The 27,584-nt window shown below is 44.1% G+C and overlaps 1 protein-coding gene across 2 annotated transcripts in view; it reads left to right on the forward strand.

Moving 5' to 3' along the window:
* USP28 (ubiquitin specific peptidase 28) overlaps positions 1-24,440 on the forward strand; it is a 108,080-nt gene extending 83,640 nt beyond the window's left edge. For both annotated transcript variants that reach the window (XM_056544187.1, XM_056544188.1), the window contains 6 exons: positions 9,299-9,477; positions 10,544-10,622; positions 12,375-12,454; positions 15,289-15,412; positions 16,885-17,080; positions 24,087-24,440. In XM_056544187.1, coding sequence (XP_056400162.1) covers positions 9,299-9,477; positions 10,544-10,622; positions 12,375-12,454; positions 15,289-15,412; positions 16,885-17,080; positions 24,087-24,262 — 834 coding nt within the window. In that variant the 3' untranslated portion in view covers positions 24,263-24,440. The remainder of the gene's footprint in view (positions 1-9,298; positions 9,478-10,543; positions 10,623-12,374; positions 12,455-15,288; positions 15,413-16,884; positions 17,081-24,086) is intronic.
* The last annotated feature ends 3,144 nt before the right edge of the window (positions 24,441-27,584 follow it).

A 27,584-nucleotide genomic window follows, 5' to 3' on the forward strand; every position in this document is an offset into this window, starting at 1 on the left:
TTGATTGCTCAAGGCTTGGAGAAATCAAACACCGATCAGACAGCAAAGAGCACAGTAAGGCACCTCCCGCTGTCCTCTCAGCGGTTCAGGACGCAGCGATTTCACCGCGGTGGTCCCGAACAGCTCAGCTGAGCTAACCGGCATTGATTTCTCTCGTTTTAGACACCACAATCAACTTTGATCGCGGCTCTAAAGGGTTAATAGCCCGATCGGCGATGTCCGGTATTAGCCGCGGGTCCTCGTTGCTGTTAGTAACCAGGACCCAGCAGAACCAAAGCACGCTCAGCTTCTGGGCACACTTCACAGATCGGGAGCCGGCCACGGACATAAATATACGTCCGTGGTCATTAAGGGGTTAAATGAGTGTCTGTGGTGCTCTCTGGATTTTCCATAGCCCCTTGGGGCACTGGTACAACCACCCAACTGGTCCTTGATGCATGCCCCCTAATAGACATAACCGTCCTTTTCTACATATAGCCACTACGTTCTGTAAGATCGGGCACATCAGATCTCACAGCATGAGGCCTCTGTTCTGTGCTCCCATGGGCGCCCAGATCCTCAGCACAGCTGGAGTGCAGCGAATCACCATGCATGCACTGCAGCGGCGGCAGCGGCAGCTATGTGCAAAAGAGGAATGTTATGAATAATTACTATGGGGCCTGCATCAAGGACCAGCCAGGCTGGCTTACCAGTGGGCCCTGAGGGCACCAACTCATTTACATATCAGGATTTTTGGGGACATCTCTGGAACAGCCCCACATAGGAAAAAAATTAAGACCCTTGTAATCCGTGTCACTCATAATCGGGCAGTACCAGCTGCTGTCAGATATACTTAAATAAAAAATTCCTGGAATACCCCTTTGACTATGCTACAGGGGCTGTAAAGTTAGTGTAGTTCATAATATAGTGCAGGGATGTGGAAATGATATAGCCCGACGCCCGGGACATGCAGTTTTGAGCACCGGGCAGGTGGATTCTTCCAGCATTTAGCCCGGCTTCGGGCAAGCAGCGCTAAATGCCGGAAGAATTTTAAATGTGTGCGCAGCGTGTGTATTGTACCTGCGGCCTCCTTCCTGAAGCGGTGCGCACTATCCGCGACGTCATAGGAAGCGCAGGACGCCGGGACGCATAGGCAGCGGCGTGACGCTGACTTCCCGTGCGGCGCCTGGGATGACGTCACTTGACGTGCTCATCGTGCATTCCCCGGCCCGTGCATCGCGCATCCCCTGGCCCGTGCATCGCGCATCCCCTGGCCCGTGCATCGCGCATCCCCTGGCCCGCGCATCGCGCATCCCCTGGCCCGCGCATCGCGCATCCCTCGGCCCGCGCATCGTGCATCCCCCGGCAAGGTCCTGCGATCTTTACAGGCAGCAGTAAGTGTAAAACGTCCATAGAGATATTTTTAAGGGGGTATAATTGTTTAAATAGGAACCCTACCTAGGTGATCATGTATATCTGGGGGCCTGTACATCAATTGGGAACCCCTATCTCTTTATCAGGTGGGGCTCCAGCTGTTGGAAAACTACAACTCCCAGCATGCCCAGACAGCCATTGGCTGTCCGAGCATGCAGGGAGTTGTAGTTTTGCAACAGCTGGAGGCTTCCTGGTTGGAGAAACAGCGGTATACTGTCTGCACAGTGTTTCCCAACCAGGTGGTGCCTCCAGCAGTTGCAAAACTACAACTCCCAGCATGCTCGGACAGCCAATGGCTGTCTGGGCATGCTGGGAGTTGTAGTTTTGTAACAGCTAGAGGCTCCCTGGTTGGAGAAACAGCGGTATACTGTCTGCCCAGTGTTTCCCAACCAGGTGGTGCCTCCAGCTGTTGCAAAACTACAACTCCCAGCATGCTCGGACAGCCAATGGCTGTCTGGGCATGCTGGGAGTTGTAGTTTTGCAACAGCTAGAGGCTCCCTGGTTGGAGAAACAGCGGTATACTGTCTGCCCAGTGTTTCCCAACCAGGTGGTGCCTCCAGCTGTTGCAAAACTACAACTCCCAGCATGCTCAGACAGCCAGTGGCTGTCTGGGCATGCTGGGAGTTGTAGTTTTGCAACAGCTGGAGGCTTCCTGGTTGGAGAAACAGCGGTATACTGGCTGCACAGTGTTTCCCAACCAGGTGGTGCCTCCAGCTGTTGCAAAACTACAACTCCCAGCATGCTCGGACAGCCAATGGCTGTCTGGGCATGCTGGGAGTTGTAGTTTTGCAACAGCTAGAGGCTCCCTGGTTGGAGAAACAGCGGTATACTGGCTGCACAGAGTGTCACAGCTCACTCCCCCACTGTGACACACAGGTCCCAGCACATAGAAGATGCCCCATTATCCTTATGTGCGGGCGGTGAAAATTTTATATATAAAATTACCATTATTCAGTATGAACAGGTAAACCGCCCTGCCCTAGGGGTCATATATATCTGGGGACCTGTACACCTATTGGGAACCCCTATCTCATCATCAGGTGGGGCTCCCCACAGGGATGTGGAATTCCTATCGCCCGAGGCCCGAAAAACAGTTTTGGGCGCCGAGCAGGTGAAATTGTCCGGCCCTTAGCCCGGCTACGGGCAAGCAGGGCCGGACCTGACAAGTGCGGTGGCGATCTGCAGTCTGTATGGAGCGGGCTCGGGATTCCTGGCCGCTCCATACTCTGCAGTCCCCGGCTGTTTTCAGTAGCCGGGGGCCGCCGCTAATAGCCAGCATGCGGTGATCGCCACGGCTGGCTATTAACCCTTTAGATCGCCGCTGTCAAAGCTGACAGCGGCATCTAAAGGGAGATGTGAATGCTCCCTGGTGGGCTAGTGGGGTGGATCGCCCACCCCCCCCCCCCCCCCCGCAGCGCGATCGCAGGGGGGAGATCCACTATAGAGGTAGCCGGAGGACTTACCTCTGCTTCCTCCTGTCCCGGCTCTGTCATTGATAGATCCTGGCTGGACCAGGCTCTATCAATGGATCACAGAGCACACAGATTAATAGAGTTCAATAGAATCTATTCATCTGTATGAGGAATCTAATGATTCCTCCTATAAGTGTAATAAAGTGTAAAAAAAAAAAAAGTTTTAATAAAAGTTTGAAAGACACATTAACCCAGTGGTCTTCAAACTGTGACCCTCCAGATGTTACAAAACTACAATTGTCCGGGCATGCTGGGAGTTGTAGTTTTGCAACATCTGGAGGGCCACAGTTTGAAGACCGCTGCATTAACCCCTTCCATGTTAAAAGTTCAAATCACCCCCTTTTCCTATATAAAAACATGCAAACATAATAAAAATAAACATATTTGGTATCGCTTTGTGCGTAATTGTACAACCTATTAAAATATAACATTATGTATCCCGTACGGTAAATGTAATAAAAATACCAAACCACAGACTTGCCATTTTTATAATATCCCATAAAAAAAAAGTTAAAAAGCGATTAAAAAGTCAGATCAATACCAAGATGGTACCGATACAGAAAACAGATTATGGCGCAAAACATGAGCCCTCATACAGCCTGGTATGCAGGAAAAAAAAAAAAAGCTACAGGGGTTAAAAAATGGCAATTAAAAAGATTAGAAAACGTTCAGAATTAGTAAAACATGACGTAAACGATACAAATCTGGTATCGCTGTAATCAGGCGCCTAAAGTATAAAACTAACATGTTACCTCAACCACAAGGTAAATGGCGCAGAAAAGAAAACCACCAAATCTGCAAAATTATCTTTTACTATTTCAATATCACTTCCCTTAATATATATATATATTTTGGTTCAGAGAATATATGTTATTGAAAAATTAAAAGGTATCATCATAGTAGGTAATTATGGCTATTATAGGGCAAGGAGGAAAAAATCAGAGCGTAAAAGCGAAAATTGGCCCGGACAAGTAGATCGTCATGAGGGACAAGTAGATTTTGCTCCATTTTAGTCCCGTGGACAAGTAGTTTTTTATAAAATTTCCACACCACTGTAGTGTCTATACCTGTGTGTGACGGTTTTCTCACAATTCTTCTGTGATTTTCACCCCACTTTATTTGTACCAGCATACAAAATGACTGTTGTCTCAGATTTTTCCCAGCTTGCAATGCAGCCGAGATCTGACTCACTAGTCAGCTGATGACAGGGAGCCTGTCTGCTTCAATGGGGGGAGGGATCAATCGGCAACTAATGCAACAGCTGTAGGCATCCTGATTGAAGACCACAGGTCTTTTGTTTCAATGGGTGGGGTGGCTGATGTGTGAGAGGGAGGAAAATGGCATTTGGGATTTGTAGTCAAAAAAACATAAGTCAAACAGGAAATACCAGTTCACAAAAAGCTAGCCACAGTGTTATGGTAATCTCACAACATAGCCATTTAGCCCCAAGACAAGCGCAGATCCTTCCTAAGCATGTCCATCACCGTCTGCCAGGTATGTACTAAAATCACCTTATGGTGGATAACCCCTTTAATGTTCAATTTGACTTGCTATATTTTAAGATGATCCTGAAATCTTGCAGTTTTTACTCTGACATCTACCTAATAATAAGCTGACAATTCTGTAGAAAAAAAAACATTTCAGTGGTCTCTTCTTTATCACAGATAGGATTTTAGGAAAAGATATCACTTATACCTATAGATAACACCCCCACTCACGGAGTATAGTCTGAGCACTGACAGGCTGACCCCCACCCCTTTAACCTCTGCAGCATTGCTGGCAGCAATCTATTTCCCAAAGACAACCTCTGGATATGATGCTGAGCATGTGCACTGGACATCTTGTCGACCACAACAAGGCCTGTTCTAAGTAGGACCTTTCTTGTAAAACTGCACATTTTTTTTTTTTTCCCCCCCAGTTTCTGAATTTTTTTTTTTTTGCCATGAGGTCGTCATTCACACCTGAGACTTTGTAACACTAAGAAGCCATATAACACTGTGCAGAGAGAATGGCTAACTGAGCCCAATTTGGGCATTTCCATTAAAGGAGTTATCCAGTGCTGAAAACCTTATCCCCTATCCTAAGGATAGGGGATAAGTTTCAGATCGCGGGGGGTCCAACCGCTGGGGCTCCCCCGCAATCTCCTGTACGGGGCCCCGGAAGCCCGTGGCAAGGTGGCGTGTTGACCACCGCATGAAGCTGACACGCTCCCTCAATACAACCCTATGGCAGAGCCGGAGTGCTGCCTTCGGCAATTTCCGGCTCTGCCATAGCGATGTATTGAGGTGCATGTCAGCCGCCGCTTTATTTGGTGGTTGACACCCGCTATCTGGCCAGTGAGTCGGGGCCCCGTACAGGAGATCGCGGGGGGCCCCAGAGGTTGGACCCCCGCGATCTCAAACTTATCCCCTATCCTTAGGATAGGGAATACGTTTTTCAGCACTGGACTACCCCTTTAATGGCTGTTCATTGAGTTATTTTAAGGGGACACATTACATATGTGTGTATGTATATGTGTGTATATATATATATATATATATATATATATATATATATATATATTATATATATATTGCACTTGTTTTTGTTTTCTTTATATATTGTTGAAAAAACAGGAAACATTTTTTATATGTAAAAACAAACTTTTTATAGATGGCACCTTTTGTTTTTCACTGTTGTAGATCAATCCCTCCCCCGTAGTTGTGCAGATGCAGACCTACATCCAGTATTTTTCCTCCAACTGAGCAGCATTGGGACTCTACCCAGATTCCAGGGGGTTGGGGGGGAGGTGCAATCAAAGTTTTTTTCCAGCTTCTATAGGGTAGTAGAAAAAGTATGGTTTTGTAGGCTGGCACATGTGTGGGCTTCATGCCACCTTTAAGCGATTACATTTGCTTGAAATTTTTAGCTGCTCTTGTTCTGTGAAAAGCACTGTCAGCGCCACTATTGTTCCATCTGCAAAAACATGCAAATTTGTTTTGGAGCTTGTGGAACATCTATTTTTGTCACCACATGCATATGCAGAGAGCCGCTTGGGTTCCAACAAGATAATTTTAGGCTGTACCATGCAGAATCATCCTGCGCTTGACGTAAATTGGTTTTCAGTGCTGAAAAGGTAGCAGATGATGTCTGTAGCTTTTTTTCAAAGCAGCTTTCACTTTGAGGTTCAAAATCCGTTTTCAAACAGACATATTCATTCCCGGCTCCCGGTAATTAAGTAGCTACACCTCGAAGCTAAAGACACTGAAGTGTGCCGTCCTCGGATCATGTGCCGCCCGCTGCACATCTTCTATTAATGCGTCACTCCATCATCTGCGGACAGCAGGGAAGAGAAATTGATGAAATCCATTGTGGGATTAGAGGCTGTTTAGTTACTGATATTCTTCATGAAAGGTTTTACTGTATGTTCTGACTGTCCATTGTAATCCTGCAGCCTTCCTTTGTATTCTTGTACGTTAATATAGGTTATAAACAATAAAACACTAAATGGAGGACCTTTTTAATGGTAGTTCTCATTTGAATCATTATGGAGTACCACCTTTTAGTTGCAGCTTGACCGCCACCGGAATTTCTAGCGGAGGAGAAATGATACGTTGTAATGAATGGGATTTTAAAAATGATCAAAATCACTGAAGTAGAGAATTGTGTTTCCTTGTGGAAATGTAAGAATAAATAGACAATTGGGTGCTACCCGTCTTTGTCAGGGAGGCATGTCCCTACACCAGTGTTTTCCCAACCAGGGTGCCTCCAGCTGTTGCAAAACTACAACTCCCACCATGCCCGGACAGCCGAAGGCTGTCCGGGCATGATGGGAGTTGTAGTTTTGCAACAGCTGGAGTGACACTGGTTGGGAAAACGCTGCCCTACATGTTGACACTGTCTTGTCCGTACTGGAATCACGATAAAAACAAGCAATCTCCAGGTAGCCGAGCGGGATCAATGGAAACGCTGAGACCAGATAAGAAGTTGAAAGGATTTATTTCCCATAATGCAACGCGTTTCACGGTCACCCACTTCCTCAGGATGCCTGAGGAAGCGGGTGACCGTGAAGCGCGTTGCATTATGGGAAATAAATCCTTTTAACTTCTTATCTGGTCTCAGCACTTCCATTGATCCTGCTCTGCTACCTGGAGATTGCTTGTTTTTATCGTGGTTTTATTTCAGCGGGACGAAGCTGCAGAGACCCTTTGATGATACACCCTGTTCCATTGTTGTGCTTGGTTGGAGTACAACTTCATGTGGTAAGCGCAATTCACACTTAGCGTTACCAACTCACCTTTGGTGTTACACTACAAAGCGCATCCGTTTGTGCTTTTTTATTTCAGTTGTCCGTACTGGGTCACTGACAACCCTGTTAACGGGTGATGGTGTCACCCAGTCATCAGTTTATTCTTTCACTGCCAGGAGGATTGACAGAGGCACAGTGCAGAGTTCTAAAGAAAGATGCTCCAGCATTGTTGTTTTATGGGGAACACATATATATTTAGGCTGATGGGCCATATAGGATGTTGAGTTAGCTTGTGTGGCAGGGGGATCTGCTCTGTAACTTGCGCCTCACAGGGTAACTGTTTGATGCCCTATAAGAAAGTGGCAGGTCCCCCTGATCTTAACATTCCTATAAAATTCTCATCTCACTCTTCTTATCCCAGTTTTTTTTAAGATTCCAAATTATTTTAATATAGCCACTGCATAAAACTACAGGATAATTTTACGATGTATTTGCAAAGCATTTATCCTTCTCTTAAAAGTGGTGGATTCCTTTTAGAGCTGCTAACTGGGTACAACAGTTCTCCTTGATGTGCTTGTAATTTTTTTTTTTCCCCCGTTTTGCTTTGTTTTTGAAATCTAATGTTTATTGAATTTTTAAACAAAATAACAGTTAAGTAGGAAATGTACATATCGGTGTACCATATTGACAATCAATTTCACATGCTGTTGTGCAAATGAAACAGACAACAGGTGGAAATTATAGGCAATTAGCAAGACACCCCCCCAATAAAGGTGTGTTTCTGCACGTGGTGACCACAGACCACTTCTCAGTTCCTATGCTTCTTGGCTGATTTGGTCACTGGCGGTGCTTTCACTCAAGTGGTAGCATGAGACTGAGTCTGCAACACACACAAATGGCTCAGATAGTGCTGCTCACCCAGGATGGCACATCAATGCGAGCTGTAGCAAGAAGGTTTGCTGTGTCAGTCAGCGTAGTGTCCAGAGCATGGAGGCGCTACCAGGAGACAGGCCAGTACATCAGGAGACGTGGAGGAGGCCAACAACCCACAGTCCTTCATGTGCTTGCCAGCGGTAGCCTGACTGCCATTAGGTACCGAGATGAGATCCTCAGACCCCTTGTGAGACCATATGCTGGTGTGGTCAGCCCGGGGTTCCTCCTAATAAAAGACAATGCTAGACCTCATGTGGCTGGAGTGTCAGCAGTTCCTGCAGGAGGATGGCATTGATGCTATGGACTGTCCCGCCTGTTCCCCAGACCTGAATCCGATTGAGCACATCTGGGACATCTTGTCTCGCTCCATCCACCAACGCCACGTTGCACCACAGACTGTCCAGGAGTTGACAGATGCTTTAGTCCAGGTCTGGGAGGACATCCCTCAGGAGACCATCCGCCACCTCATCAGGAGAATGCCCAGGCGTTGTAGGGAGGTCATACAGGCACGTGGAGGCCTCACACACTACTGAGCCTCATTGTGACTTGTTTTAAGGACATTACATAAAGTTGGATCAGCCTGTATTGAGGTTTTCCACTTTGATTGTGAGTGTGACTCCATATCCAGACCTCCATGGGTTGATAAATTTGATTTCCATTGATAATTTTTGTGTGATTTTGTTGTCAGCACATTCAACTATGTAAAGATGAAAGTATTTCACACGATTAGTTCATTCATTCAGATCTAGGTAACTTTGAATCCACCAGGAAGAGGATGAGAGGGAGTAGGGGTGGGGTGGGGGGTTGGGTTGGGTTAAGGGAAAATAGGTCATAATGCTTGTAAAGAAGGGGTTGTCTGGTGGGTGGAAAAAGGGCACAGGAGCTTTAATATAAAAAATATTTACTTAAAAAAGAAAAAAAACAAAAGAAGAATAACTGTGTTCTCCACTGATTCAAATGCAATGGTTCCTGGGTCCCCGCCTCCTGAATCCAACTTGACTGCATGTGGCCATTTTAAGGATAAACATAAGGCTATCCTTCATATAAGATAGGGCCAGGAACTATTGACAGTATTCAGATTATTGAGCAGACTAGATGGGCCAAATGGTTCTTATCTGCCGACACATTCTATGTTTCTATGTCATAATACAAATACAATATGCAGCGGGGTAAACCTGGAATTGGTCTGGCATCCCCACTTTATTTTTCTAGCCTTTATAATAAACCCTCTAACATGTTGACTTCTCTGTAGGCCTTCCGAGAGGAGTATTCCCGTCTCTACCAGCTTTCTAAGGAACAGCCGTCCCAGTCCAATGACCCTCGCCTGCAGCATGTGCTGGTCTACTTCTTCCAGAACAGAGCCCCCGAACGTGTAATAGAAAGAACATTATTGGAGCAGTTTGCAGATAAAAATCTCAGCTATGATGAGCGGTAAGGAGCAAGCTTGTTACAGCATTTCAGTGGCTGACATTAGTCTTGTGTATGAATGGTGCAGGTTAAAGTATAAGGTCCGCAAGTTTAGTTGCACCTCTGCTTTTCTGACTTCAGGGAAAGTGCTTTAACCAGCCTGAATTCTGAGGATGTCTAGGTTTCCAGGGAATACACTTTGAGGCTATGTTTCCACTTGGCAGATTTTTGGCTAACTGCCATGGCAGTTTTTGAGCCGACGTCAGATTTAAAAGGAATGGGAAGTATAAAGGAAGACTTATACTTCCCCTTCCTCATGGATCCACTTCTGAATTTAGCTCAAAGACTGCAGTGGCAGTTTTCCCCAAAAAATAAAACTGCCAAGGGGAAATCTAGACTTTGGGTAGGGTCACGTGCCATTTTTTGCGCCATATTTTCTGCATCTGATTTTGCCACCCATTCACTTCAATTGTCAGAAAGATATGCAGCAGCAGATATGCAGCACAATTTGGCATGTGTGTCCCTATCTTTATAGTGGAAAGTTTATGCATTTTGTTTCATGAAAGAATTGATTTAACACTGAAATCTTCTTCCATTCTCATATCAATGCTAAACTGGCCATCATTGATGGCCCTGCTGTCAAACTTAAGCTACCTAGCGGACAGCACCTAGAAACTAAGGTGACGCTATGTGCAAAATATTACACCTTAAATCTAATGTCATCTGGGTCCATGGGGAGGGGCACAGGATTGCAGACACATAATGGAAACCATCTCACCAGGTATTGTATAGTATAGTGTATAGCAGTGGTCTTCAACCTGCGGACCTCCAGATGTTGCAAAACTACAACTCCCAGCATGCCCGGACAGCCGTTGGCTGTCCGGGCATGCTGGGAATTGTAGTTTTGTAACATCTGGAGGTCCGCAGGTTGAAGACCACTGGTGAATAGTAATGTTGGGTGTCAATGATAAAATAATATTGATGCTTAGTACTGGGCACAGAAATGTTTGGGCCTTGTGTGATAAAGCTATACGTGTGCAAAACTACATGTTCAGTATCTTATTGTTGCTATTTTCCTCTCCTTTTCCAGATCGATAAGTATTATGAAGGTGGCTCGAGCTAAACTGAAAGAGATTGGGCCAAATGACATGGATATGAGAGAATATCAGGTTAGGTTTCCACAGATAGAAAAACTGCTTTGTTGGTATATTTTTGCTTAACCTGTTCCGGCCTGGGGTATTTTGGGCCTTTGTCCACACGGCAGAATTTCTGCACGGAATTATGCAGTAAATTCTGTAGATACTCAAGGGGTACTCCGGTGGAAAACTTTTTTTTTTATATATTTTTTTTAATTAACTGGTGCCAGAAAGTTAAACAGATTTGTAAATGACTATTAAAAAATCTTAATCCTTCCAGTACTTATTAGCTGCTGAATACTACAGCGGAAATTCTTAACTTTTTGAAACACAGAGCTGTCTGCTGACCTCATGAGTACAGTGCTCTCTGCTGACATCTCTGTCCATTTTAGGAACTGTTCAGAGCAGCATATGTTTGCTATGGGGATTTTCTCCTACTCTGGACAGTTCCTAAAATGGACATGTCAGCAGAGAGCACTGTGGTCATGATGTCAGCAGACAGCTCTGTGTTTCAAACGGAAAAGAATTTCCACTGTAGTATTCAGCAGCTAATAAGTACTGGAAAGATTTTTTAATAGAAGTCATCTACAAATCTGTAACTTTCTGGCACCAATTGATTTAAAAAAAAAAAAAATAAGGTTTTAACCGGAGTACCCCTTTAATTGCCCATTCACTTTAATGGAATTCCTGCAGCGGAAATTCTGTAGCAGACATTTAGCTGTGTGAATGGGACAGCTGAATTCCATTGAAGTGTATTGGCTACAAATTTGTGCATAATTTTCATGCAGAATTCCATACAGAAATTCTGGCGTGTGAACAAAGCCTAACACGTGACACCGTATAGCTGTTTTCTTTGTAATAAAAGTAGAATATTATTATAATTTTTGTTAGACTGTATAGGCAAATTATTTGAATGAAGAGCACAGCATTGTGTATGGTTTGTGTAAGGTAATTGGGTCAGGGCTAGTGTAACACAATGGTTAGTAAGGGAGGGTCTTTTGTAGAGATTATTTCATGTGTTTTTTATTTTATTTTTTTAATCTATTTTTCTGTTCTATTTTTTTCTCTTGTGCAGTCTAGTTCTCAGGGGTTTAAAAATGCCATTGGGGGCCTGTATTACTTTACATATACTTTATACAGCAGCCCTAGTTACAGTTAGAATTAGACCTGCTATGTTGACTATTATAATTGTTAGGAAGCTTGGTCTAGATCAGTTGTCTTGGCATGCTGGGAGTTGTAGTTTTACAACAGCTAGCAGGCCACAGTTTGGAGACACTAGTCTAGATACAGCATCAGCCTTTTGGCATCCCAGTGATTGAGTAATGAGTAGCAATAAAGGCTGAAGCATGTCCTCCATACATGCCCTCATTGAGTGCTGTGTATGTGGAAACAGAGAAGACGAGTGCTGAAAACTGGTTATGTCTTCTCTTTAGCGTGCCAGGCCCTAACATTCCTATGCCAGATCTCTCAGGCAGCTAGCGTTAAACCTGTGCCAGAAATATACCCTGCTTTAATGACCTTGAGCGGCTGAAATGATAAAAATACACAGTAATAAAATATTTTGGCTATTATATGATGATCTGGGTGTCCATGTATGTTGCTAACACATACCAGCTCGTAGATATACATCTTATATAATAATTATATGAGACTTTTTTTATTTAGTTTAAAAGCTTCTGGAATTAAACATGACGGTAGGGTTGATTTAGATCAAACACTTACGGATTCCAAAGGTTTTACGTAATATCTAAAATAAATGTTATTTTGTTTTCTCTCTGAATACAGAAGTGGCACGAGGATTACAGTCAGTTTCGTAAGGTGTCTGTTTACCTTCTGACTGGTCTGGAATTGTACCAGAATGGAAAGTAAGTGACCTCCTGTTGGCCATGCACCTTATTTCATTTGGACTTGCTAAAAGCCAAAGTGATTTCTCGTTCGGCTCCATTGGGGGACACAGAGACCGTGGGGTATATGCTGCTGACACTAGGCAACAAAAAGGAAGTCGACCCCTCCTAGCAGGATATAACCCGCCTACAGACTCTGAGCTATCAGTTTTAGCTTAGTGTTCGTAGGAGGCAGACCTGGTCTTTTACTTTTAACATTTTTTAGTTCAGGGAAGTATTTTTAGCTTTTTATCTCCTTCTTATTTCCTTGTTTTTAGGTGGGGGATTAGGAGCAGGGCGCTACCTGTTAAGGGTCAGGTGTCGGCGCTCTCCATTCTCTTTCAGCGCCCCCTGGTGTCCGACGCTTGCATCCATACTTTTCTGCAGGGTGTAGCTCACGCGGCTCCACCGTACAGATCCCCTACTCCTCTGTGGGATCTGAATCTGGTTCTCAGTGCTTTGCAGGGTACTCCCTTCGAACCTCTCCGGGACGTTTCTCTTCATGTCCTTTCCTGGAAGGTGGCCTTCCTCATTGCGGTCACTTCCATTAGGAGAGTTTCAGAGCTGGCAGCTCTCTGCAGTTCCCCCTACCTGGTCTCCCCCTACCTGGTCTTGCACAAGAACAAAGTTTGTTTTCTGTTCGGTGCCATCTTTTTTGCCTAAGGTTGTCTCCGCCTTTCACCTAAATGAGGATATTGTCCTTTTGTCCAGCTCTGTCCCATCCTAGGGAACGGTTGCTTCATGGCCTTGTCGTGGTAGGGGCCGTTAGGTTTTACCTTTCGGTCGCTTCATCCTTTAGCCAGTGTGACTCTTTCTTTGTACTTACAGAGGGTCATCGTAAGAGATTTCCTGCTTCAAAGGCGACTGTTTCGCGGTGGATCCGTTCTGCCATCTCTGAAGCTTACCGCTGCAAAGGGAAGACTCCGCCTTTCTGGGTCTCAGCTCATTCCACTTGTTCAGTCGGGGCCTCCTGGGCTCTCCGCAACAGGGCTTTGGCCTTGCAAGTCTGTAAGGTGGCCACCTGGTCGTCCTTGTACACTTTTTTTTACTAAATTTTACTAGGTGCACATTTTTGTGTCCGCTGATGCGGGTTTTGGTCGCAAGGTGTTGCAAGTGGCTGTGGCCCAGCCTTCCACCTGAGTTGCTTGGGTTCTCTCCCACCCTTGGGACTGCTTTGGTACGTCCCACGGTCTTTTTCCCCCCAATGGAGCCGAACGAGAAAAGTAGATTTTTATGCTTACTGTAAAATTTCTTCCTCAGATGATCCATTGGGGACACAGCGCCCACCCATTTATTCTGGTATCCTTGGTTCGGTTGCCTGTCCTGTTGTTGTTTTTCTTCCCCTGTCGATCCTGCTAGGAGGGGCCAACTTCCTTTTTTTTTTTGCCTAGTGGCAGCAGCATATACCCAATGTGTCCCCCAATGGATCCTCCGAGAAAGAGATTTTTACAGTAAGCAAAAAAAAAATCTACTTTTTCGAGTGAATAGAAGTGGAATTTTGCTTGTAAAGCTAGAGCTGCATGTAGCTGAAATGCTGCAAAACTACAACTCTCAGCATGCCTGTACAGCCGAAGGCTGTTTGGCCATGCTAGGAGTTGTAGTTTTGCAACAGCTGGAGGCACCCTGGTTTGGAAAACACTGCTCTGTAAGATTATTAACTAATGGCTGCCCTTTAAATTGCAGTTTATGAACAGATAGCTGCCCTGTCCTTTAAAGGAACCCGTCTTCCCTTTTATGCTGCCCAACCCACTAGAATTGAGGTTTTTGAGCAGCGGGAAAGTGATGACTTTCACTCTGCACTGGGCAGGCTGGTATTATTTGCTGTTTGGAGTACTGCCATTGTTCTCCTATTGCAGTGTTTTCCAACCAGGGTGCCTTCAGCTGTTGCAAAACTACAATGCCCAGCATGCCCGGACAGCTGAAGCCTGTCCAGGCATGCTGGGAGTTGTAGTTTTGCAACAGCTGCAGGCTCCCTGTTGGGAAACACTGTCCTATTGCTTCTAGTAGTTTTTCATGCCACACTGCACAGTTCCTCTTCTCTGGTGTGTGTAGCCTCAGATGTGGGATTATAATACTCAATAGCTGAAGTGAGCTCACTGGAACAGGAATCCACATTCTCCATTTGGAACAGGGGAGGGGGTTAAAGGGGTATTCCAGGAAAAAACTTTTTTATATATATCAACTGGCTCCAGAAAGTTAAACAGATGTGTAAATTACTTCTATTAAAAAATCTTAATCCTTTCAGTACTTATGAGCTACTGAAGTTAAGGTTGTTCTTTTCTGTCTAAGTGCTCTATGATGACACATGTCTCAGGAACCGCCCAGTTTAGAAGAGGTTTGCTATGGGGATTTGCTTCTAAACTGGGTGGTTCCCGAGACACGTGTCATCGAAGAGCACTTAGACAGAAAAAAACAACCTTAACTTCAGAAGCTCATAAGTACTGAAAGATTAAGGATTAAGATTTTTTAATAGAAGTAATTTACAAATCTGTTTAACTTTCTGCAGCCAGTTGATATATATATAAAAAAAAAGTTTTTTCCTGGATAACCCCTTTAATTAATAAATTTTGTTTTTGTGAATGGGATATTTAACCCTTCTCTGCAGGGCCTCAATCATGTATATATTAGTGTCATGTTTCCAAACGCAGCGAGCAGATGACCACAACTTCCTGCACGTCTTCTATTGGCTCTTAGGCAACATTTGTTTGTAAAAGGACACACTTGTAGTTTTATAAATCCAAGATAAATGATCTCTCATATCTAGATACACTGGTAAGTTTCAGAACTGCAGTAACAATATCTCTTACTCTTGTCAGATGTCAGGAAGCCCTCACCTACCTGGTATATGCTTATCAAAGCAATAGTGCCCTTCTGAGCATAGGAGAAAATCGTGGGGTGGAAGAAAAACTGCTCGAGCTGTACAGACGGAAGTGCCTCCTGGTACGTATTCCTTATATTGTACGTCTGAAAGACTACATCGGGGTATCTCACCAGCACAAACACTTTTTATATTGGAGCCGGTAAATCAATGAGTGAAGTGTCCGTCTGTCTATAATCTGTCACAAATTTATGTATCCTATTGATTGATCAATCATAATAAAAAAACATTTATTATCACTGTGGGCTAATAAAAAGGAAGGTATTTTTCTATCTTATTATTCACTTTCCTTCCTTCCAGTGTAAGGTATCGATCATCTGTTTTAGCCTTAGGACGCGCTTTGCTCCCATTCAGTACTGTAGCATCTGCTGTCGCTTATTGGTGACCTTTGCTCCCTCATTCTAGGAATGAATACAGTTTTACCCCATAGGCAGATGAAATGGTTGCTTTATTTGACAATGAGAGGTGGGCTTTACTGGGGAAGAGAGCTTTTGTTCACAGCAGAGATTTAGGATACACACACACACTTCCTTTAGATATTGCAAATCTATACAACAAAAAGAAGATGTCATCCCTAAAAGTGAAGAAAGCTTTGTTCATGTGTTGTGCATGTGACTGCAGAAATGGCTGTACTATATGACGAGCAAAAGCAAATCTAACAAAGCATAGAATTTATAGGTGTGAATTTTAAACTTTTTGCCTATCCCAGACCATTTTTGTATTTTGTTCCATTCCTTCCCTCTGCTTGTGTAATCCTTGGTTCCTAACCAAACTTTATCTACTGTAGTGCAGAATAACCATAACTATGAAAGGTAAAGATTAAGGTTAATGATAAACATGCAAAAAAAAGGAATTAATTTGGTTTACTAGTGCCGCCTATTGGTGGCTATCACAAGTGTGCTGCCTCTCAGGAAATGCTGATTCTCGTTGTGGTGATCTAGTTCCAAATGTCAGCAGAATATTGCCTTTGGGTATATTCCCACCACAGAAAGGCAAGGTGGAATTCCATGAGAATTCCACCTTGCATCCCACTCCCATTGACTTCAATGAGCAATTTTGTTGCAGACATTTCTGACGATCTACCTTCCAGCAGAAAAAGGAACGTGCTTGATCTTCTACCGAAATTCAGTAAAAGTAGTAAAAGACCATAAGTCAATGGGACTTTGATTTCCGGTTTTCGATTTCTCATCAGTTTTGTTTCATTTACCATGGAGCAGAAAGGGAACACTATTCCAAAGAGGAATTCAGTGAGGAAATGTTTCTTTCTGCATTCCATAGTGTGAACTAGCCCTGTAAGGCTTCCAGCTGGATCTCCACAAGAAGAATATGTACCTCTTCAAGCGTCAGTCCATATGGCATCTCACCCTACATTGTACCAATAAGAACAGTGTTGTCTACAGACAGTCTGGGTCTTTGATGTGGTTATAAAACTCAAGCTTCTTTAGTCTAGTCACCTACAGATGGCGGATTTAAGAATTGTAATACTTTAATTCTACAAAATGTGACGGAACACATTATTTTTCTTCTCTAAAAGGACTTGAATGATATGGCCGCCAGGATGTTTGAGAGTCGTGTAGATGAGCAGATTTCTGAAGGAATCGGCATAATAAATGATTTGATCATCCCCTGCGTGCATCTCATATTCAACAATAAGATCTCGGAGGAAGACATGGCTGCTATTGAGGAAATGCGGAGTCGCTGGTGCTCATACCTTGGCCAAGATATAGATGGTAAGTCCCTAATTAACATACATGTGGAGGTCATTCAAATTGGTTCTTAATAGGCCATCAATATCTAAGCTGTGGCAAGTAGTTGTTACCTTTTATTGTTTACGCTGCTTTGTACTGCACAACCCTGTCGGCTGTGCATGGGATGCAATTCAGTGACCCCTTCAGAGAGTTGATCACTGGGGGTGCTGAGCATCAGATCCGCATTGATTTAATATCATTGGCTGATCCTAAGAATAGGCCTTCAATTTTAAATTTCCATTTAAAAAAATGAGTGTTTTTATATGCACATACTTTAAAGGAACCCTTAACCTGGTCATACACCTTAGATAAATATTGGATGATTCTGGTTTATACTTTGACAACCTATGTGTAGATTATTTACCATGTAGATTGTGGGTGATTCCTTTGTTCCTCTATAGATTGCTGAAATCATATAATTACCACTTTTCTCCCCTCCCATTCGAAATGTACTCATACACATGGCTCAAATCAAGTGCATCACCAGCTATGTTGTTTGTATGGCCTGCATAACGCATCATGAATGTGGCTTTACTTGCATGAGCTATTTGCCTTCCATTGTTCTGCTCAGGTTACTCCATCAAGCATACAGTGGTCCCTCAACATACAATGGTAATTGGTTCCAAGCAGATCATCGTTTGTTGAAACCATCGTATGTTGAGGGATTCGTACCATGGATCATACTCGCATGTCCCCGCCGCTCTGGCCCGTCAGTTTGCCAAACCTCTGCTGCCATATCACTACGTTGCTGCTGCCCTGCGCCATCGCCGCTCACGGAGCCTCTATTGAGCAGTGTGAGCAGCGACGTAATGATGGTGGCGGAGAGCAACTGCGCAGGGCAGCAGCAGATGAGCGGCGACATGACGGGCATGGACCGGACACATGGGGCACATTAAACGGCTATTTGGCAGCAGCTGAAGCAGTCAGCGCTGCCAGATAGCTGTTTTTGCGATCATATGTTGAAATGATCGTATGTCGGGGCCATTGTATGTCGGGGACCACTGTACCTTGCAGAGAACTGCCCTGCCCTCTTATCGGTTGGCAGCTTAATTTTGCTAAGGTTTCTCCTCCCTTTACATTGGCTGTCGCTGTGAACACCCCAGGCTCATATATGTGCACAGGTCCTCTTCTCATCCGATCACCACCTACACATTAGTATTCACAGTGCTCTAAGGTTATTTAAGGTTCTGAATGACTGATCCAAGAACCAGTATTAGAGCGAAGCTCTGGAAGGTGGTAACACTGTCATTCAGAGCTAATAATCATGAGATAGTCATGTGATGGGGAGACAGGCAATGTGTTTATCATCCCCTAATGTGCTTTCTCTTGCTTATTTCTTGTGCCATGTGCCGTGCTTATTACAGTCCATTTAGATTACTTATTTTTACCGTATCAGAAAATTTGCAGCATTCTAAGAATTTCTGTAGATAATGATTAACAATGATCAAAGATATTTCATTTTCTCTGCCTCCCAATAGGATAAGTAATGTTATTGTTGTCCTAATAAAGCAGCACATAGGGGCAAATTTATGAAAACAGGTGTTTTATACTTCACTCCTTAGTAAAGCCTCGGTGGCCATAGCATTCGGCCTATTCATTAAAGTGGATTTTTTTTTTAAATCAACTGTTGCCAGAAAGTTACAGATTTGTAAATTATTTCCATTAAAAATCTTAATCCTTCCAGTACTTATCAACTGCTGTATACTACAGAGGAAATTATTTTCTTTTTGGGTTTCTTTTCTGTCTGACCACATTGCTCTCTGCTGACACCTCTGTCCATGTCAGGAATTGTCCAGAGCAGGAGAAAATCCCCATAGCAAACATATGCTGCTCTGGACAGTTCCTAAAACAGACCGAGGTGTCAGCAGAGAGCACTGTGCTCGTTACAGAAAATATATCCCAAAAGAAAAGAATTTCCTCTGTAGTATACAGTTGCTAATAAGTACTGGAAGGATTAAGATTTTTTTTAATAGAAGTAATTTACAAATCTAGCATCAAAGGGTGTAGAATCCAGTGGTAAAAGTAACTTCACCTTTATTTCATCCAAATAAAAACGTTGACGTGGATCAATCTCAAAGACAATAGAAGTGGAATAAAACTCAGGAATTGTTCAGCAAACTATAGGAAGCTTAGAGGCTTAATAAATTGCGGCCCCTCCTTCCATTGTGTTTAGGGTCTGACCTACACACATTGTACAGTGATATTATGGAAATCACCTGTGAGTGCTAAGGATGTGGGAAGCCATGATGGTGCTCTATTTGAGCTGAGCGGTATGGCCAAAAAGGTGTATCACGGTATTTTTGTAAGTTATGGCGGTTCCACGGTATTTAACAGTATTTTCCATCCCGCCCCAATCATGTGACCCGTGGGCGCTGCTTCTCTAACCCCCACCCCCCCCCCCCTGGTTTATCAGCCCAGTGCTGCACTGTCCCCCACATCGAGGAACTAATCATATGTCTTCTCGTCCTCCTGTGAGTTGCGGTCCGCCTGCGCTGTAAATCTGTACTGTACTACATGTTCCTTGTGCCCGGGCTGCAAAAATAAACAAAACAACTTTAACTCGCCTTCCCACATTGCTCCGGTAACTGCCTCGAGCTGGGGTTGGGAACGTTACAGAGCAGTCAGCCTATCACCGCCACAGCGATGTCCCGCCTCAGTCGGTGATAGGCTGAGCGCACTGTCATGTAAGGAGCTGGCCGGCCTATTACATGACAGTACGCTCAGCCTATCACCGACTGAGGCGGGACATCGCTGTGGCCGGTGATAGGCTGACTGCTCTGTAACGTTCCCATCCCCAGCGCGAGGCTGTTACCGGAGCAACGTGGGAAAGTGAGTTAGATAGTACAGTACAGATTTCCAGCGCAGGTGGCCCGCAACTTACAGGAGGACGAGAAGACATATGATTTAGTTCCTCAATATGGGAGACAGTGGGGCGCTGGTCTGATAAACCGGGGGGGGGGGGGGGGGAGTTCGGGGAGGAGAAGCAGAACAGCGCCCACAGGTCACACATGATTGGTTCCCCGATGGGGACAGCGCACTGCAGCTGATAATTGTCATTCGAGGGGGGGCAACCGGTATTGCGGTATGGGAAAAATTTATGTCGTGAGGGGAAAAAAGAAATCCGGTATGAACCGGTATACCGCCCAGCACTAGTCTTATGTTGTATGATGTGCTTCTTTAGCCCATTATTTACAGAAACATTCTTTGCATAACAAATACACTGTATAATACAGTGTTTGCCAACCAGGGTGCCTCCAGCTGTTTCAAAACTACAGCCAAAGGCTGTCCGGGCATGCTGGGAAATGTAGTTTTGAAACCGCTGAAGGCACTCTGGTTGGGAAACACTGATATAATACCTAGTGAAGGGCCAGAGGAATCACATAATCCCTAAATCACGCCCCCTCTCAATGCCTGCACTATTCACAATCCAGTGTATGAGCTTTGTCCAGAACCCATAGGCCTGAATAAATGGCTCTGGCTTTACTAACCCTCGACTATCAGCCTGGACATACAAATATTACAATATAAATGGAGGGACAACGTAAGTTGGGGATTTTGTTAGTGTCATTTCCCTACGTAATGTTACTGTTGTATCTTGTCCTTGAATGTTGAAGGGGCAGTTGGTCTAATAAGAAGAAACATCATACCTGGAGATTATATGGTCTCATACGTGATCTATAGTTTGTATGTTCACAATATGAGAAGCCAGCACAGGAATAAGGAGCCAGCAGAGACAAAACTTTGACCTTTGGTTATTTGACTTTCACGCAGCTTCATTCCCCTCCACCATCGCCCCCTTTTTCAGCTGCACGAGCGGTTGACGCAGTAATAACCCGTGTCACTTTTAACATCCCTGCATATTTATTGACTGACGGCCCCCACTCCTCTCTTCCTAAGGAAGATTAAAGCATAACGATTTCAGTTTATGGCACATTAGAATACACATTGTCCCTCCAAGCCCGTGCGAAGCGAGATTAATGGGCTGTCAGAAATCTGTCTCTGCCGGCAATGAATTCCAGACATAAGAGTCTCAGGCACGCTGGGTAGGATACAAATTAGCACTGAGCAGTACTTATTAGACAGTGAAGAATTCATATGTATTATTTTATTGTTGTACAATGCCAGCCACAGTCACAGCACCCCAACACAATGCACAAAGGGGCACCTGCATGTTTATGGGCAAACATCAGAACAAAATCGGTTTTAATCTTTTACATTTGTTATGTTAAAATGGCCAAAAATACCTTGTCTGGTATAACTGAACAAAAGTCATTCTTTGTGTAAGTATATTTTCAAGTCCCAATTCAACCTAAATAGAATGTTATCCTGAATATAAGAAGGGGCTCCAGTCTGGATGCACAAAACTTGACCATTAGGGAAGAATGGATTCGCACATTTTATACAATGAGACTGCTAGCTTTACTGTATCCAGTTATTACCTATTTGCAAGATGAAATAAACTAAATCCCATCAATTTTAGACACTGACCTCATCTGGTCCCTTTCAAATACTTTTCTCTGTATTTTTGGGGTTATCCACTTGTACCTCTCAGTGTAAATGCAGCTAAAGAGGTATTCCAGTATAGTAGCATTTTTCATATGTTGCTGTGGACAGAGTAAAATACAAAGCCAATGCTACATATCTACTTTGATTCCCCACATCCTTTGTTCTGGTGACTTTCCTGCCCCCTGATATCTGATTGTTGCTACTTCTGAAATTAGTCTTCTCCATAGGTCAATTACTGGCCACAGCGGCGTCCTGCCTCAGTCAGTGATTAGCAATAGGCCTTCTCAGCCAAAGTCTAAAAACACAAAGCAGAGGCGTTCCTTGTGGAGGATCACATGTGCTAATATCGGACGGGGGTAGGGTAGTCTCTTACCCGCACCGGTTGTGTACCGACATACACAACAATGCTTAGCACGTGTTAGACAATGGAAGATACTTGGTTCCTTCCTGCAGCCTTCCCATATGAACTTGTATAATCCAGTTAAAGGAGTACTCCAGCGCAAAATTACTCCTTTGGATAGGGGATAAGTTATAGATCGCGGGGGGTCCGAGCACTGGGGCCCCCGTGATCTCCTGGACGGGGCCGCGGCAGTCTGCAGGAAGTGAAGTTTCGTCCCCAGCAGAAAGCAGCGGCAGACACGCCCCCTCCATGTATCTCTATGGGGTACATGGAGGGGGCGTGTCGGCCGCCGCATCATGCTGGGACGGAACGCCCCCTTTCCTGTACATTGCCGCGGCCCCGTACCAGAGATCGCTGGGGGCCCCACCACTCGGACCCCCCACGATCTATAACTTATCCCCTATTCTTCAAATAGGGTATAAGTTAATTTGCACTATAGATGTCCTTTAACTTCGTGGGTGGCAAGGGATTCTCTGGCGCTGACCGGGACAAAGAGGCTTCAGGTGTTTAGGTTCAGATAAAAAGCTTTATTCAGCCAAGAGGCAATGCGTTTCATGGCGCAGCTTCCCAGACAGCCTGAGGAAGCTGTGCCTGTGCAGTGAAACGTGTTGCCTCTTGGCTGAATAAAGCTTTTTATCTGAACCTACACACCTGAAGCCTCTTTGTCCCGGTCAGCGCCAGAGAATCCCTTGCCACCCACGAAGTTCACTGGATTATACACATTCTCTACCAAAGTAGCAACAAGCAGAGATGAGCAGGAAACCGGAAGTTGCTGGAACAAGAACTGCAGGGAACCAAGGTTGGTGAGTGTGATTGGTTTTATATTTTAATTTTGTTGCCAGCAATGACAGCTGCAGTTTATTAACTATATTCACTTTATTAATCTCAATATAGGGCATAATAGGAAGATACTGATTTTCTTCCTCCTTGCTGAAAGTAAGATGGAGACAAAATAACTTTTAATATTTTACCCAAACATGGAATAATAAACTGTTGGTAAAAAAAAACAAAAAAAACTTTCTAGCAACTAAGTCCTGTGATCACAGCAGCATTGACACTAATTCCTTTACCGCTAGTGGTGGCTGCAGCTCCACTATATCTGTAACATGGCAGACAATAATATCCACTTCTTGTAAGGGAATTAGGAATAAGAAAGCGTCTACAGCAAAGCAGCTGAGCGAAAGCGTTCACAATGGTTCTATACACGAGGTTCTAAGAGCATGGTGAGGGTATTGCTGCTTTCATCCTTTTATTGTACTGAACTGACTGAAATGAAAGTTTGCAGGCTAAAGAGTACACGTCACCAGATTAGATGCTTACATGTAAAAAGAAAAAAGCACAGTGCCTCATAGTGTAATACTGTATGGATGTCAGGTGAGAGAAGGGCTGGACAAAGGCAGGTGCTCACCTGGTAAGGTTGTGTCACAACAAAGGCTCAACAAAGAATTGTTGGTGGGTACAGTTGTACCCACCTTGCAGCCCTTTACACAAATGGCACTACACTTTTGGCTTGCTGCTTATATGTGTTTAGAAGGGATTACTAGTTGGCTCCTTGAGATATTAAAGGGGTATTCCGGCTTTATACATCTTATCCCCTATCTAAAGGATAGGGGATAAGATGTATGATCTCAGGGGTCCTGCCGCTGGGGACCCCCCGCGATCTCAGTGCAGCCCCTGGCATTTTGTCGTGAACTGCCTCCAAGACAGGAATGTAATGTCATGGCCATGCCCCCTCCATTCATGTCCATGGGAGGGGGCGTGACGGTTGTCACGCCCCCTCCCATAGACATGAATGTAGGGAAATGGTGTGATGTCACTAGTGGGCGTGGCGTTACATCCCTGTCTCTGAGGCAGCGCCCGGCACAGAATGCTGGGGGCTGCACAGACATGGTGGGGGTCCCGAGCCGCGGGACCCCTGCAATCATACATCTTATCCCCTATCCTTTGGATAGGGGATAGGCTGTATAAAGCCAGAATACCCCTTTAAGCACTATTGTAAGGTTAATAGCTCTTCAGTATTTTAGAATAATTTAGATTGGTGATGATGGTGACTACATGTCTGTTCTTTTCTTGGTGTGACAGATAACCTACAGCAGAAGCTCGGGCAGTTTCTTCCACGGCTCCTGGACTGTTCTAGCGACATCATTGTTTTAAAAGAGCCACCAAAGATACGACCTCACTCCCCGTATGACCTGTGCAATCGCTTCACAGCCGTCATGGAGTCTATAAACGGGGCTTCCACAGTTAAGGTGACCTAGGAACAAAAGAATAATCAAAAACAACAAAAAACAAAACACTAAAAACTGGCAAACAAGGTCACCGCCATCATAGTGCACCGGCTCTGTGTCTTACATAGAGCAGCCATAGGAAGAAGCCACTGAGGCCTTATGCGGTTTGGAGGAAGAGCTGCGAATGAGCAAATGAATAAACGAACACTGGACTTGTATGTATTGTCACAGCCGCCTTGGAAAAAAAGAGACTGCTCTACAGTCTGTGCATATGATTAAACCTGTTTAGTGCCACACTGGACTTAGTGTTAGTGTTATAGTCTGCCAGGTCTAGGTATACTTTTGCACTTCTATTATTTTTGTCTTTAATAAGTATACCTTTTTGTATTTGTTGCCATATATTGTCCCGTAAGACAGCATCAAAATTGAGTAGCCTATGAATAACCATAGCGGGAGACTTGGGGAAGACTACTTATATGCTGTGTGCTTGTATAGGTGGTCCCCATGGACGTATAGAAGTATGGATGAGTAAACAACACTCCCTCTCCAGCCCCTGCTATTAAGTATGCTCACTTTATTTGTGCCCTGTGGACTTGATATATGGACACGAGTTGATAAAGCCAAGACATAGCGACACTGGAGGGCAAAACCCAGGACTTCTGGCTTCACAGATAAAGAAGAGCACACAGGCGAGTGCACCTTTCAGATTGCTTTGCTTTAAATAAATCCAACATTCATATCTCTTGCCAAGTAGCTGACAGAAGCTGACTGGGTAATAGAGAATTTTTAGCCTGTGGGTGTGGGTTTTTCTCAACAATCACACAAGCAGCTGCACAATTCCATTTCAGCAGGATAGAGCGGGTGGAAGGAAAGACTAGTGTAAGAAGCCAAACCCCATTGGGATCTGGCAACTAAGGGCTCTTGGCTCTCTTATTTTGGAAACTGAGAGAACAAGAGAATATCAGGGAAATTTTAAACTGGCATCTGAACAATGTTCAGCCATTACCAGGGGCAAAAAATAAAACCGGGACTTTTTCTCTGCCTTTAATTGCTCCTTCCATTTCTGTTTTTAGAGACGTAGGTTCCTTTTCCATGAAATATGTAAACCAGTATTGATGTGCCTAGAAAAAAAAAAAAGCACATGTATTATTGCCAATGTTGACACCAGCTGTGCCAAAACCCATTGTCGAATGTGCACGTGTGAGCTGTATACGACTCTTCCTCTGTTACTCCAGATACGGGTGACTTTTTCTCTCAACTTCTGTGTGACATTTTTACAATTAGCAATATCCTCAGTCCTTTGTTACTGTGTTTTTTATGTGCAATAAAATATTTATGTTTTTATCTGAGTGTTTCTAGTTATGTATTGCTCTGATCTATCCTAACTTTTATTCTATTTTATTTTATTAATATCCATCTATTGTTGATAGGTATTGTGACTTTCCTTCAATAGCAATATATAAATATTACAGCTACTGCAGGGGGTTGAGGTGGGGGTTTAAAGGGGTTATCCACCATAAGGTGATTTTAATACGTACCTGGCAGGCAGTAATGGACATCTTAGGAAGTATCTACACTTGTCTTGGGGCTAAATGGCTATGTTGTAAGATTACCATAACACTGTGGCTAGCTTTTTGTCAACTGGTATTTCCTGTTTGACTTTTCTTCTTTGCCTACAAATCCCATAATTCAATTTTCCTCCCTCCCACACATCAGCGACCCCACCCATTGAAACATAAATGAGCTGCATCCATTCAAAAGACATTTGGTTTTCAATCAGGGTACCTCCAGCTGTTGCATTAGTTGCAGATTGATCCCTCCACCCAATGAAGCAGACAGGCTCCCTGTCATCAGCTGACTAGTGAGGTAAGGTCTCGGCCGCATTGCAACCTGGGAAAAATCTGAGACAACAGTCATTTTGTATGCCGTTAAAAATAAATATTGGGGTGAAGAATTGTGAGAAAACAGTCAAAACTACATTGCAGGGTGAATGCACCTCTAAGGCTACAGACATGCCTGGATGCTGGGAGTTGTAGTTTTGCACCAGCTTGAGGCACCTTATATGAGAAACACCGTCCTGGTCTGAGGGGGATGTACAAATTTTTTTATGGAATATATTAAATAGTTCAGAAGGCTAAAAGAAGACTAGAGTCCATCAAGTTCAGCCTATAGCTTTACTATGTCCCTACTGTGTTGATCCAGAGGAAGACCGGAAACCCTTATGAGGCTGATGCCAATTGCCCCATGATAGAGGCAAAATTTCTTCCAGACTCCAATATGGAAGAATAAATCCCTGATGAATCAATGTCCTGTCCCTCTAAGGCTGCATTCTCACCTCGTTTTTACATGACGGGTGCCGGATCTGGCTGGGGAGGGGCAAACCGGGCACTCCCGTACCCCAGCCGGACCAGCGCTTAAATCAATTTACTTTAAAGAGCCGACCGGAGTCAAACAGTGACTCCGGTCGGCTCATTTTTGACCCGTATGCAGTTTCCTGACCGGACCTAAAACCGTAGTATACTACGGTTTTAGGTCCGGTCATAAAACCGGATATCGGTCAAAAATGAGCCGACCGGAGTCACTGTTTGACTCCGGTCGGCTCATTAAAGTAAATGGATTTCAGAGCTGGTCCGGCTGGGGTACGGGAGTGCCCGGTTTGCCCCTCCCCCAGCCGGATCCGACACCCGTCATGTAAAAACGAGGTGTGAATGCAGCCTAAATTGTGTATCTATAGTATTTGTTTTGATGTAATGAGTCAGAAAGACAAAATAATTTTAGGAGTCATACCTTCATCGGCTCACCAGAACCATTATATAACCCTCTATTGCCCAACCAGGGTGCCTTCAACTCTCTGGCCATGCTGGGAGTTGTAGTTTTGCCACAGCTGGAGGCACCCTGGTTGGGAAACACTGATATAACCATAAGGATCACTCCTAAAATACTGTCTTTTTTTATACTAGACATTTTTCAGTTTTTCTTTTCATTTCAATGTTCACCGTACCTGTATGTGTACACATGGGGGGGAAAAAACACTGCCTTATTTAATTTACATATGTATAATCAGCAGATTACAGTTAAGTGACTGGAGCCAAGTTGTAATACCACACACAACCTAAGGGTAGGTGTGGGGCTGTTTTTGGAAGAAATTAGATCGTTTTTTCTATTCATGGATAACCCTTTCCAAAGTGTACATTCTTTTTTTATTGCATATATATATGCAATAATGCAGTTCCATGCAAATTAGAAAAATCTGTGTGCTTGTAAGTATTTTTAAATTGGGCACTGTCACTTGAAAAAATATGAAATGTTGTAGAGACATGTCAAACGTTTTTATTATCATTTGGGGCGAAGT

This window comes from Hyla sarda, chromosome 10, assembly GCF_029499605.1.
Source record: "Hyla sarda isolate aHylSar1 chromosome 10, aHylSar1.hap1, whole genome shotgun sequence".
NCBI lineage: Eukaryota > Metazoa > Chordata > Amphibia > Anura > Hylidae > Hyla > Hyla sarda.